This window comes from Hirundo rustica, chromosome 13, assembly GCF_015227805.2.
Source record: "Hirundo rustica isolate bHirRus1 chromosome 13, bHirRus1.pri.v3, whole genome shotgun sequence".
NCBI classification, from domain to species: Eukaryota; Metazoa; Chordata; class Aves; order Passeriformes; family Hirundinidae; genus Hirundo; species Hirundo rustica.
Window position 1 is genome coordinate 14192066 of NC_053462.1, and position 13525 is coordinate 14205590.

At 47.2% G+C, this 13525-nt stretch overlaps 1 protein-coding gene across 2 annotated transcripts in view; it reads left to right on the plus strand.

The window, feature by feature from the left end:
• The window catches only part of SLCO3A1 (solute carrier organic anion transporter family member 3A1), a 131406-nt gene that overhangs the window by 91791 nt on the left and 26090 nt on the right, over window positions 1-13525 (plus strand). For both annotated transcript variants that reach the window (XM_040077330.2, XM_040077329.2), the window contains exons 3-4: window positions 9182-9280; window positions 12065-12328. In XM_040077330.2, the coding sequence (XP_039933264.1) occupies window positions 9182-9280; window positions 12065-12328 (363 nt within the window). The remainder of the gene's footprint in view (window positions 1-9181; window positions 9281-12064; window positions 12329-13525) is intronic.

The window sequence follows — 13525 nt, forward strand, 5'->3', positions numbered from 1 at the left end:
CGCGGCTACAGCTGGTGTGTTTGCAGCGTGTGTTGGAGGTGTGGAGTCCGTGGCTCGTGGGCTCGTGCGTCAGGGTGGAAATAGCCTGCCCTGGATTTGCACGCTATAGTTAGGAACGTGCTTGTACCCACTTCTTAAACTGAGCTGACTCCTTCTGATGTGATAACGAGCAAGTTTCAGGGACAGGAATATAAGCCAGCAGGATAGGTGGAGCAAGTGGCTTGTCCTTATTTTTCAGAGATCGCTCAGCATCAGCTTTTTGTGATGCACCTGACTGGACAGAACATGGGATCATACTTTGTTTGTTTCTTTGTTGCCTTTTTGCAGAAAGTGGCAGAAAAATTGACTGTTAAGCTTCTTTTGCTGAAACTGTAACTCAGCCTGAGTCTCTAATCTCTTGCAATGCGTGTCCAGCTACCTGTAAAACCTTTGCAGAAGGAGACAAATCTTTTGTGAGGATTAAGCAATATGCCTATCTGAAGAGATGGTGGTTTATAGAAATAAACAGCATGAAGATGAGCATTTTGGAAGAGGGTGGAGACAGCACTAGGGGAGATACATTAAATCACTGTGTGGCACCTGTGTTTTCATAGGCAGTGTCTGACCATGGTGCTTGCACGCAATGGTGCGATTCTGCACACTGTTTGTGTGTAGAGTGTGTGTAAATATTAAGAGACAAGGCATCGGAGTGATCGCAGCTTAAGTAGGAAAACACTGCTACAACAATGCCACTGCGTTCATAATCCTCTGTGAGTGTTCCCTGCTTTGGTTAAATATGCAGAGGCTGATGGAGATTGCCAGTGGATTAGCTCTCGTGTGGCTGGTGCCAGGGATTGATTAGCATAAGCAAATTTCTTCTCCAGCTTCCCATCAGCAAGGAGAGAAATGCAGCAAGAGGTCCCTCCGCTGCCTGGGAGGGTAGGGAGGAAAACTGGGCTGGGGAACAGTTTGTTCCCAGTGTTAACTGCTGTGACCAAATTAATCCCAAGGCTTCTGTAGTGAGCACATCCCTATAGTTTACCTTGCAGAGGTCACAAATTGGCTGCTTTAATTTTTTTTTTTGCTTACAAACACTGTTTTGAGGGTTGTATAGCTTTTCTCTCTGCCGTCTTTTTGGTGGTCCTGTTTCAGCAGCTGGATAAAGGTGGAACCTAAAAGCCAATAAACATAGGGCTTTGGGTTGGGTTTTTGGTTGATTCAGGATTATATTTTGTTTTGGGGGGGTTTCTTTGGCAGGGGTGGGATTTGATGGTTTTGTTTGGCTTGGGTTTTCCTTATTTCTGCACTCATCAGAATGAGGGCACAAACCAGCTAATTAATGTGTTTTGAGTGGCTGCAAGTGCACTTGGTCATTATGGAAAATTTGGGGCTGGATGCTGAGTTTGTCCTAATGCAAAAGTCCAGTCCCCTTCTGTGCCACTCTGCAAACATTCCGTGTGTGCATCAGTATCCCCTGGGACTGTCAGTTGTTGGTATAACATTGATCCTTTCACATGTAGCCTTGATAGTGCTGGGGACAGGGATTTGCTGATAAAACAAACCTAAGGCTTGGTAATAATTGAAAATGCAGGGTGGTTCAGCAGGCAAAATGCCTGCTTACAGATTTCATCTTTAAGTCAGCAGACATTTCCTTAGAGAAATCCCAAATTCCAATGGAAATCAATATTTAAATGGACCCTGATAATCTGGGGAGAAGCCTCCATGTGAGGTACTTTGAAGTCCGAGCAACCCCTTTAGGGATTAACATCTGAATGTTAAATATAGTCTAGCAGAAAAACTGTACTGGAGCAGTGAGATAGTCTTTTCCAGCAGGCAGGAGGAAGGCTACTGCCATGGGCTCTCTTCAGCCTTTGGAAGAATCATATTAGAAGTTTTTTCTATCTGTAGCATGAGTGCATGCTTTTATTGCCTCTTGTAAGTAAGTAAATGAAACTCCGCAATCAGCTTTAGCTGCAGTTATTAAATCTTTTAAACATGGGGGTAAATAAGTAATTCTGCAGGCATTTGTATACAGTGGTGAGTAGCTTGCATTAAAAACCCAGATCTTCATGGGGCAAGAGCAGATTTTACAGGCTGCTGAAACTGATTTGGTATATTGATAGAAAGGCTTGATCACAGGAGAGGGGAGTTGAGGAGATGTCCAAGGCTGCCTGATTTCAAACTCTGTAATAATTTCTTTCACTGGCTGAAAGAACTAAACCCCTGTATGGCTTTTGTATCACAAGCGGTTGCACGGAAATGGGAGAAGTCAGATTCAATCCAGTGCTTTTGCTTTGCAGGCTTTCTGGAGCTCCTCTGCTGGCCTAAAAGCAGCTGCAAATCTGTCAGTGAGAAACAGAATGTCCTGGGACAGCGCTGTCAGATCTTTCTCCAAGTGTTGTGTTGCACACACAGAGGCAGGCAGTGAGCTGTAACAGTGGAATCCATGAGAAGAGCTCAGAACTAAAATTCAGTTTGTTCTAACACATTGGTGTTCCTGATTATTAAAGCACTGCATAGTATTTGTGCATCGTGCAGCACGTCACAAGGAGGGACTAGCTTTTGTTAAGAGGTAGAAAAGTAACGAGATGCAGTGAATGGTCCATGGGAAGGGGATGGCTGAGCAGGGATTTCAGCCTCTCACTGCCTTGGGACTGCCAGGACATCTGTCCATGTCTTTGGCATCACCAGAGCAACCCTAAATAAGTGTTTGATGGGTCTGCTGGTGTTGAGCTCCTGAAGGCAGAACTAATAAATAATGTGTGTGCTACTGTACAGATGGGATGAACCCTCAGCCTCTTCACTCCTCCCCACCTCCCACCAGTACAGGGCCGGAGCTGCTTTGATCCCCATCAGAACAAAGACTAAACATTAAAGTGAATTATCCCAAAGTTGCTCCTCATTAATCAACAGCTGCAGGCACTTGGAAACATCTGCCCAGCCTGTTTGAACATTCCCTTTGCTTCAGTGGTTGCTCTGAGGAGGCAGAACAAATCAAAACACGCCGCCGGTCCAACACCACCCCTTCACCTTTCCTACAGCCGGTGCGAGTCGGCAGGAGCCGTAAGGGAGCAGGAGGTGGTGACGGGCAGCTGGTTGTGTAGTCAGGGAGCTGAGTGGCAGGAAAAATTATGTCTTTCCATGGTAAATGAGCAAAGCTGGGAATGAGGGACCGAGGGCTGAGCAGGCATGCAGGCATCCCTCCGCTCCTGTGCGCACGGGCAGCTCGTGGCACACTGTCTGTGAGAGAGTGTGGGCAGTGCTGGGTCACTCCAGCAGGTTTTGCTGTAGAAAGAAGTCATCTGGGAAGGAAATAGCCTCTCTCCACTCTTACTGTGTATTTTTGAGGTTACATCAACTGATAGAAGTCAGAGAAAGCCCACGGAAGCAGGGAGCTTTGCCCACCAGGTGTGAGCATGGAACCTTTGTCCCAAACCCTTGAGAGCCACTCCCTGGTGTGCAGGAGGGTGCAGCATCCCCGGTCTGTACCAGGGTGCCCTCAGCTCCCACAGGCTGTGCTGGGCTGGTGTCTCTTTAAGAGCAGGTCACAGAGCCCATGAATTAAGATATTCCAGTAATCCCTTTACATTGGCCTGCCAGCCCTCCACGCAGCGGGAAATGTGGGACAAGCAGGGTTTTGAGATTATCTCGTGCTCTGCAAAGCCAGTTCCCTTTGTGCTTTTAGAAAGAGCTTGCTCCTGCACAGGCAGGGGGCTGAGCGTGATGTTCCTGGCCAGATGCTGTCTCGTGACCACAGCAGCACGCCCAGGACCATGGCAGGTGGGGTCGGTGCTGTGCCTTCCCCCACGTACCCCAAAACTTGTGGTTTGTGATGGTCATTGAACCACCCAGTTGCTGAGAGAGATCACATTTAGCTCCCTGATCCCTTCCTCCTCAGGGATGTAGTTACTTGATGCAAGGACAACATTTTGCAGCAATTTCCCTCACCTTCCAAACTGATCAGCTTTTTGCCCACCAAAGCTGTCCCTTGGGATGCTGCAAGGGGGAGGAGGTATTTCTCTGAAGGTTTGCTGCTCCTTAGGAGCACGGTGAATAATCTTCTACACTCTTTAATTTCATGGAAATGCCAAGGTAGGAGCACCTTGGCTCCAGGAGATACCAGTGACAACTCTGTAGCTAAATAAATCAGTATTCAAACCTCTGCTACGCTGGGGTTTGCCCATGGTTGGGAAGTGCTGTGTGAGTCACTGCTGATGGTTCCTGCTCTGATAGCCAGCCCTGCTTCGGGAGATGCTCCTCCTGTCTCACCTACCCAGCTCACCTTTGCCTGGAGTATGTTGGCAGTTCTCCAAAATAAATTTCCTCATGTCTTCAGCCCCTGGTGAGGCTGAGGCTGTGAAGTGAAATGACTTGGTGTTCTTTAGCTGCTCACGTGTTCTTTTTCCTCAGCCCGTGATTGCTGAACCTGCTCTTACTCCTCAGTGAAGTGTACCTGAGACGCCTCTTGCTGCCCCTTGCTGGGACTGGCAAGCCTTGCAGTGTCTCCCTCCATGCCTTATTTCCAGCCAGGAGGGCTTTTCCTGGCAGTTACTGTACCCAGTTAATTCATGACAGGGATTGAGTTGATGCTTCACCTGTTTTACCCTATGAACAGCACAGGTTTGCTCATGTTTCAGGATCCTGTTGCTACTGGAAAGCAACTTGAAACACCAAGGGACAGCTCTCTGTTACTGAAATACCGACAACCTTTATCCCTGTCTTTGCAATTTGGTTTCTGTGCACTTTGCCTGACTCAGGGCATCTCTGTGCCACCATCTCTCCACAGATGTGGTGCCTCTGCTGCTCCTTCCCCTTGCTCTAATGGAAAACTGCGTTATCAGTCTTGGGCCTTACTAGTGATAAAATCTCATCACAAAATGTCAGATCTAATACTCACCTCTGTCCCAATCTTTTCCTCAGCTCTGGAAAAATGGTATTTGACAGGACAAAGTAGATTTGGCAAGTTGTTCCATTTGAAAACATGGGGAGGAAAATGTTTCTGATTTCTCAGTGCAGCCTGCTTTGCTCCCTTTTTATTTTTTTCCTGCCTTTTTGGGAGGCAGGGAGACAAATGAAGGGAGTAGAGCAGGTAAACTGAAAATTGTTAGCTGTTTTCAAGCTAAGATTTTATTGTGCTCTAAAAGGACACAAACAGGAAGGAAGTGTTTGAGAGTAACCAAAGAAAGTGTTTGAATTGTCCCAAGAGTTGCTTTTTTTTAAAATTCTCTTCTCTGAAATACTTCTAAGAACTGCTATAATTTAGTAAGAATTTAAAAAAAACCCAAAAAACCTCTGAGATTAAAAATTAAAGTACCATCAAATTTCAGTTCCAGTACTGATGGCTGGTTTTACTGGTGTCATTGGAGTTTCCCAAGAGCCTGGTGGAGCCAGGATAGGACCTTTGATCTGTTGGCTCCTGGTATCAGTGTCCTCTGCCTCCATCAAAGCAGACTGATCTGAAAGTTAGAGGCAAACATGGGAAAAGCCCAAGCAAGTGGTATTAAAGCTAGCCACAAATTTAGCACATTTTAATTCTTAGCAGCAACCCCAGCACTGGGAAAAGTGCTTTTGCAAGACCTCCTTCTCTACTGAGAAGCAGCTTTGTGGTTTCATGACGGGGTGGGTGATGTGGAAAGTGTTCTCCTAATAACGGGGGTGGTAGTAGTTGCTCAGGATTTCTCAAAAGAGGAAGGATGTCTTAAGCTAATTCAAACTTGCCTAATTTCCCCTTGTGTCCTCAATTCCGCATAAATGTTCAACCACAGGCTCTATCCCATTGCTTAATTCCCCTGTTTTTTGTGCCCAGCAGCATGCTCCATTGATTCTTGAGCATGGTCCTGCTCTGTACAGACCCTGGACTATCCACTGTGGCAGTCCATGCCTTGGGATATTCCACAGTCTGCTTGATTTGTGAATTAAAGTGTAAAATACTATTATTGCAACCCTAGGATTTTGTTGGGAGTCTCAAAAAAAAAATTAAAAAAAGGGTATGGGGTGAACCAGTTGTTTTCTTGATTTTAGAACAAACTACAGAAAAAGAGAAAACACAATTAACATGCTTTTTCTTTAAGCTAGCCTAGAGGTGAATAATAATTTAATAGCTTTTGTAAGATGTTAGATAGGTGTTTCAGTGGATGCTCTATCCCACATTGCCCTCTAGTGAGGACATGGCAGAGCAAGTCGTGCCTTCCTTCAGCCATCAGGATATGAAATGTGGTATTTTAATAGCTGAGAACAGGGCTTGTTTCTGACAAAGTGGTTTTGAGATGCAATAGTGGGAGGAGGAGCAGTGTTCCTCTGTCACCTGTGCCTGCACCTGCCCTGGCTACAGCTTTTTCGACGTTTGCCTTTTTCTGAGATAATTCTCTCTGCAAGCATCTCCCTGCTGCTGCTGGATCTCCAGCCACCGATCTCTGCTCTCTTCTGCCTTTGGAAAGGGGGAAAATATTTCCTGTTTGCTTTTGGAGAGGGATGATTTCTTTCCATGCTCTTTGTCTTGCACTTTGCTCCATGAAACAAACACCAGTTCTATGGTTTTCCCTGTACACACACGGTCAGACAACTCTGTGGTTTGGGGATCATCAAGGACAAACTTCCATCCCTCCTCAACCCAACACTGATGCATCCAAAGATGTTGCCTAGAGGGTAGAACTGGCTGGCCCTTGTCCTTCTGCCTGAATAGCTCCATTTGTCATTGCTCCAGCTGATATGAGGCCCAGCATGTCCTTATGTGCTTGACAATATATATTTACACTGAAATTTGTAATTAATGTTCAGTTTTCAAAGGTGTTTGAATGCTGTCTCATTCATCACAGGAGTAGCCCTGGCACTCTCTGCTAGGTGCTGTCTCAACTTAGTTGAGAAAACTTCGCATTTATAGAACAGTTTGTCCTAAACCCTGTGATTTTCTGCACTCAGACAAGGAAGGGGCACAGACTGGGTGTGTGTATGGCAGATCTGTGGGCAGATATGTGACTGTGTCAGTGCCAGCCTCCATGGGGCTGTAGGACCCCAGGAACACCATCGTGTTTTTGGAGCAGGGATGAGCGGCACTGTCACCCAGCCCGCTCCACATGGCACTTGTGGGCTGAATGACAAACACTGATGCCATCTAGTGACCATTAAAGTGACATGGATATTTTATAAAATCCTGTTGGAAACTTTATAGCCACAAGTGGGGCTGGGAAGGAGGGGAGATGAGGCTGAGGTGTGCTGGGAAAAGAAATCCCTTTTTTTCTGCCCTCCCAGCCTGTCTCTCCCCTCATTTCACACCCCATGAAATGCTTCTGCAGGTAGCCAGGGATCTCCCCTCTGAGGTTTTATAGATCCCCAAAGGAGCAAGGCGCAGACTTCCTAAGCAGCTCTGTCGCTCGAGGAGCACAAATCCCCCAATGTACTGCTGGATCGTGGAGCACAAACCCAACACCCCCAGGACAAGGTGACTGCAGGGGGGGAGATGGCTGGTGCCCCTGTGACATGGGACATCACAGGCCCAGACCCTGGGGACTAATTTAAGCTGGCAGCACGGGCTGTGACAGCGTGCCATTGCTGCAGCTTAGAGCTTGGCAGAGACTGGGCAGGGTCTGGCAGCTCCTGCTGCTGCCCTGACAGCAGTGACCCCTCACTGCTGCTCGTACAACCTGGCACTTCTTTTCCTCCCACCACCTTCACTTGTCCCTTGTGCTGCTGCAGGTGAGAGCAGTGAAGGCTTTAACGCGCTGGGTTTCTGTGTGAGCAGCTGGCTGGAAGCACCTCTGCTTTGTCCCTGGTTATTAATCCAGCCAAGTCCCAGTGCCAACAACCTGGAGGAGTTAGTTTGCAGCCTGCATTTTAAAAAGGAAGGTGAAGTTGTTTCTGACCATACCAGGCCATTCTGCTTGGCTAAGCCGTTGTTGGCAGGTGCGGTTCGCCTTGGGGATGGAGGTCTGGGAATTTTTTGCAGCTCTGATCATTCCTCCAGCTCCTGAGAAATGCACAGAGAGGGAAGTTGGGAATCAAAAAGTTTCCAGATAAGGAACTTGAGGGCTGAGTTAGCTGTGATGAAATGCATTATAAATGCAGATATGCCAGGCAACACCCCCAGAGAGATTAGGAGAGCGAGCAAAGCACCCAGATGCAAATGAGCTCCTTCGTGGGCCATCTCTGAAGTGCAGTGACACCAAGACTGATGCTGGCACGTCTCTGCTGGGGTACCCCCCTCTCCAGGCACACGGGTCCATCAGCAATGCCTTGCCTCAGAGGGAACAATCAGGCTCTTGCTCTGCTCCACACTCTCAGTCTCTCCTTGCTCCCTTCAGAAAGCCATTTACAAGGGTCCTTGGGGGACTTTTTTGTTGTTTTTCCCCAATGTTGTTGTTATCCCAAATGCAAAAGCACCTTCTATGTTCTTATTGTCTAATTTACAAATGTTTTGTATTATCTTCACTGCTTCTTTTTCTGGATTATCCTTGTGTCCCCCCGCCTTTCTGCCCTGGATAATTGAGAGCTGGCGCTGTGCCTGTAGCATTCCTGTTTCAGGGCCAAAATGGGAGTGAAAATAAATGCTTCTAAATACTGTATTGAAACAAATAAGTAATTTACTCGTAATAGCTCTTCTCCTGGCATTACACTGGCAATTTCATGCAGGTTTTGCAGAAAGAACAGGCAGTTGTGAGAGGCTGGAAGATCCACATAGCATGAATATTTGCCATGTGTGTCTGATGCGGAGCAGGGCTTCGCAGATTGGGAAAAGTGCTAAAGTGCTCCTGCTTCGGTAAAGAGACTTTATCCAGCGGACTGTGACAACATTATTTCATAGATTTGCTGTCCTTAATGTCTGAAAATTCTGTCTACCAGGATTTTAGCTGGAGGTGCCAAAGACAGAGTTGCCCATGAGGAGAAGGCAGGTCTGCCTCACCTTGTGCTGAGTAAGACATCTTTTAGAGCAGCCAGCTGACCAGAACGCAGCATATGTCCACACTGTCTTCTCAGCTCAACAGAAATCCTTCAGCATTATCACACCTCCATCTGTTCACTTTCCTGAAGAGATACGGAAAAGCAAAACACATTTAGGGTGCTTTTTTGCCTGGAGCATTCCACACAGAGACTGTCCCTATCTATTTGGCATCACTAAGGTAATACCGTCTTACAGCAGACAAGCAGAACAACTTGCAATGAATAACCAGAGCCTGGTACTAATCTTCTCTTTTCTCTCTCCTTGCAGGGATTCTGTTTACGATGCTGGTATTTGGACCAGCCTGTGGATTTATCTTGGGCTCCTTCTGTACCAAAATCTATGTGGATGCTGTCTTCATTGACACAAGTAAGGAGAACTGGGTTTGGTTTCAAATTAAATGCACTCAATTTTTATCATCAGAACAAAAGCAGGAAACTTTTAGAAGGGTTTTAAGACCGGGAGTCAAAAAGTTTCAGCTCTGTTCTGATAAATAACAGATTTGTAATGGTTGAAATTTGTTCCCTTCTGTGTTTTCTACTATGGGATGAGTTTCATCCCTGCTTTTAAAGGACACCTTGACATAGCACTGAGACTTTGTCATGCCAGGGGAGCTCTGTCCAGAGCATGGGGTGAAATCTGGAGAGCTGCCTCCCCGGGGTGTGAGGGAACCATCCAGGCTCTGGTGGAAGCACACCAGTAAGGTCCATGTCCAGCACCTTCTGCCCATGACCCTGCTTGGATGGGCAGTATCAGTCCCACAGCGTTTTTGCCTTTCTCCAAAGCGTTAAATAATTATCGCCCACCTTGACTTCACTCGGTTTAAAGCAGATTGTTTGCAAATCGTCCTTTTGTTCATTTAGACCAAATTCTTTTATTGGTGCCTTGCACTGCGTGTTGTTCGCCATGAGAGGGCAACGTGTAACAGGCTGTTCTCTGCTGCTCCCGGCCCTCTGGCTGCGCAAACCTGATGCTTCATTCCTTTCCCTCAGCTGTTCAGATGCTTTTTCCACAGTTCTCATCACCATCGGATCCCACAGACCCTTACGCAGGGGTTTTGTCCCTTAGAGGGTGTGTTTCAGCCCTGTGGTGTTACAAATCTGTTGTCACAGAACGCATTTGGATGGTGTTGAACCTTGCAGGACTCAGAATTGTGCAAATCTGGTAAACTGTTTCTGCCTTTTTTTTTGGTCTCACACACACATGGCAGCTGAAGAAATGTAAATAATATCGAATGAGAAAGAAGTATCTTTTGGGATGGCTGAGAGATTTGGCTGCAGTTTGGTCAAACACCACATGGCCCCTTTTCATTCCTTGGCTTTACCAAAGCCCCGTTTGGCAAAAGAGCTGTTTGAAACCTGTTAGGTGTTTGACCATTTAGTATAATTTACACTAAAAAATGAATGTACAGAAGAAAATATTTTATCTCCCAGCAGGCAAAGCTGTGGAACTCCTCACCATAAGGAGCTCAAAATCACCAAATGGATTTTAAAGCAATTGGACGAGTTTATATATGAAAAAAATGAATATGACACCCAATCTAGCTTAGAAAGCCCCTGAGCCACAAGAATAATATATGCTGACTTTATTCTTGCAGGCTTTCTGGGCAGCTGCATCTGGTTACCATCAGAGGCAAGATGCTGACCTAGCTAAAAAGTTAATTTGGCATCTTCTGGCCATTTTTAACATAAGACATTGCTCAGTATTTAGTGCTCAAAAAGCCTCAGACAAATGCTGAGCCACAGGGAACTGTAGAAGGTTACTGTGAGAAGCCTGGGAGAGCTGTGGCTCAGCCACTTTACAGGGAGGGTGCAGTGCTCCCAGCTCCAGGTCCAGCTGGCTTTGGCCATGGTCAGTCGCTGTCATGCAAAAGCTGGGGCACACATCGTCTCTGTTTGGGTCAGTATGGGAAAGAATTTCCACTTTGCAGCTCCCTCTGCCTTGCAGCTCGAGGTGGCACAAGGAGAACAAGCTCCAGGGGGTTGAGCCTTGTCCTGCTCCCTGTTTTGGGCAGGTGTGGGATGCCAGGGCATTCCGCTGCACTGCCTGCCACTCAGCAGCTATTTTAAGAAGGGAATATGAAGAAGACTGATTTGCCTGACTCTTCACACTGCTGTGTTCCCAAGAACCTGAAATAAAAATGCACTTCAGGCAGGAGGAAATAACAGCAGAAGAATCCAGTCCCTCCACAACACTATTTTTCAAACTTTATCTGTATTTGAGAGCTACGTGTTATTTTCCCTAAGGAGAAAAGAGTTCCCTGTCTCTGCTTGAGAGACAACTTGATTGCCTCACTTGAGACAGATTTTTCAGAGTGGCAGTAACCAGACAGTCACCATGAACAGAGGAGCTTGTTATTCCAGGCATGTGGACCTGGGTTTCCCCCAGGAATCAGCTCCAGCACTGGGTACCCTTGTGACTGTGGCAGCAAGGCAACTGTTAGGAAAACAGTTTTTCCTCTCCTGCTGTTTATTTGTATTTCCCCACACTGACTCCAGACCCTTATTAGGCCTTACCTCTGCTGAGTGATGGCCTACAGGATACTGTAGCCTTTTATTTTCCTTTTCTTCCTTTTCTGATTATTTCTGTACTTTCCTGAGCCCATTTGATGCTTTGGGTGGGTTTCTTTTCCAATATTTAGGACTGTTTCACCCTCCATACAGTCACAGTTGCCCCTAAAGCCCAAATGCCAATCTCTCTCCTGCTGAAAAGGGCTGTGAATTCAAAGCAGAGGGAGCATTGAGCTCCTGGGAAAACAGGGTGGTAAGCAGGGTTGGAGGTGCAGTGTCCTTCTCTGTGCAGGTCTGTGCCATCGTGGGTGTGTCACGCACTGGGACAGGGATGCCCAAAACCTCAGTGCCAGCACAGGGGACGCTGGTATACAGCAGCTTCCTAGAGCTGGCAGAGCCAAAAACATTGAGGAGAGGCTCTGATCACAGGGTGTTGCAGCACCTCTTAGATAGGTGATGGGAGCTGATCCTGAGGATCTCTTGGCTATGGATGACGCTCTGCACTGGTGGCTCACACGCTACAGCCCTGGGGTGCACTGTGGGCTCCTGCCTTGTGTCTCGTGGCCCTCGCCAGCCAGCAAAAGCTACCGCCTTGCAGCCCCACGGGATCGTTCACCCCTGACTCGTGTTTGCCCCCCAACAGGTAAGCTGGACATAACCCCGGACGACCCTCGGTGGATCGGAGCGTGGTGGGGAGGCTTCCTGCTCTGCGGTGCCTTACTCTTCTTCTCGTCCCTGCCGATGTTCGGCTTCCCGCAGTCGCTGCCGCCGCGGCCGGAGCGCGCCGGGGAGAGCGAGCAGGCCATGCTTCCCGACAGGGACTACGAGCGGCCCAAGCCCAGCAACGGCGTCCTGCGGCACCCGCTGGATGGGGACAGCAGCACCACCTGCTTCCAGCAGCTACGAGGTGAGGCGGGTTGTCCGTCCCACCAAAACCCACCCGAGAAATCAGCAACCTGATGTTTCGCTCCCTAGCTTCTGATGAATTATCTCTGGCGTTACCCGCCTCTGAAAGAGAGACTTGGTTCTACTTGAAAGCTTTGGGGTGTTTTGGTTGGTTGGTTGGGTTTTTTTTAAGCTGCGAAGCTTCAGAAATGCATGATAGTCCTGTAGAGTTGGTGAAAAAATGAAGGGGAGCACAGCTGCCAGAGCAATTTGTGAATTTCTCCCCAGTGTGCTGTCCTGCTCCCCTCTGCCTCTTAAAACGGAGAGCGAGCCAGCAAGGACACTTAAAAGAAAGTGGGAGCCCCCAGCACAAGGACACTTAAAAGAAAGTGGGAGCCCCCAGCACCTGAGCTTAGTGCAATCCCAGATACAAAGCAGTGAGTGCTGGGCATCACCACAGCTCTTAAACTGAAATGGGAAGAGGGAGATACCAGCCCAGAATAGCAGCAAAATGGCAGGGCAGAGCATGATTTGTAGCAAATTAGAGAGAAAGCCTCACATCATGTCCTGCAGTGATGGAAATGGAGCTGGCTCTAATTAAAGTCTGTTGAGGATCCAGCATTTTGTGGGAGAGTGTGAGCAGATACCCTTTCTCTAGGCTGTACTGGAAAATCCTTCATCTGAGAGGGTGTTTCTGTAGCACTGCTGGCTGCTTCCCACTCCCTGTTGTTGTGGCAGAGCAGGTTTCATTACTGCCTGATGCATTTAGATAAATGAGGACAAAATCACTTACTCCCTATGCAGTCACCTTAATTGGGAGTTGAATGAAGTGCAGATGGGAAAGAAAAAGAGACTTTGGGGAAAAAAGTGTTGTCTAAATATATAAAAATGCCTTGAATAGTAGATGTGGTTGTTCATTAAGGGAAGGTCAAAGATGTGAAATTTTGACTTGATGAGGAAATTCAGAAGAAAGGTAAAGAGATAAATTGTCTGAAACTCAGTCAGTAAAATTAATTTCTTCATCTTTTCATTCTTGTTGCAAGGATTTTCTATCGAATGGGCTTTTCCCATTATATGTCCAAATGGATAGTTCTGTGGCTTTTGTTGTGTACACATCAGAGTGACTGCTTCTGGGCACTGAGCTTTTGGAGTAGGCACTGGAAACGTTTGCTGGTTTTCATACAGAAAAATGAAAGAATATGACGTATCCCTGCTGCAT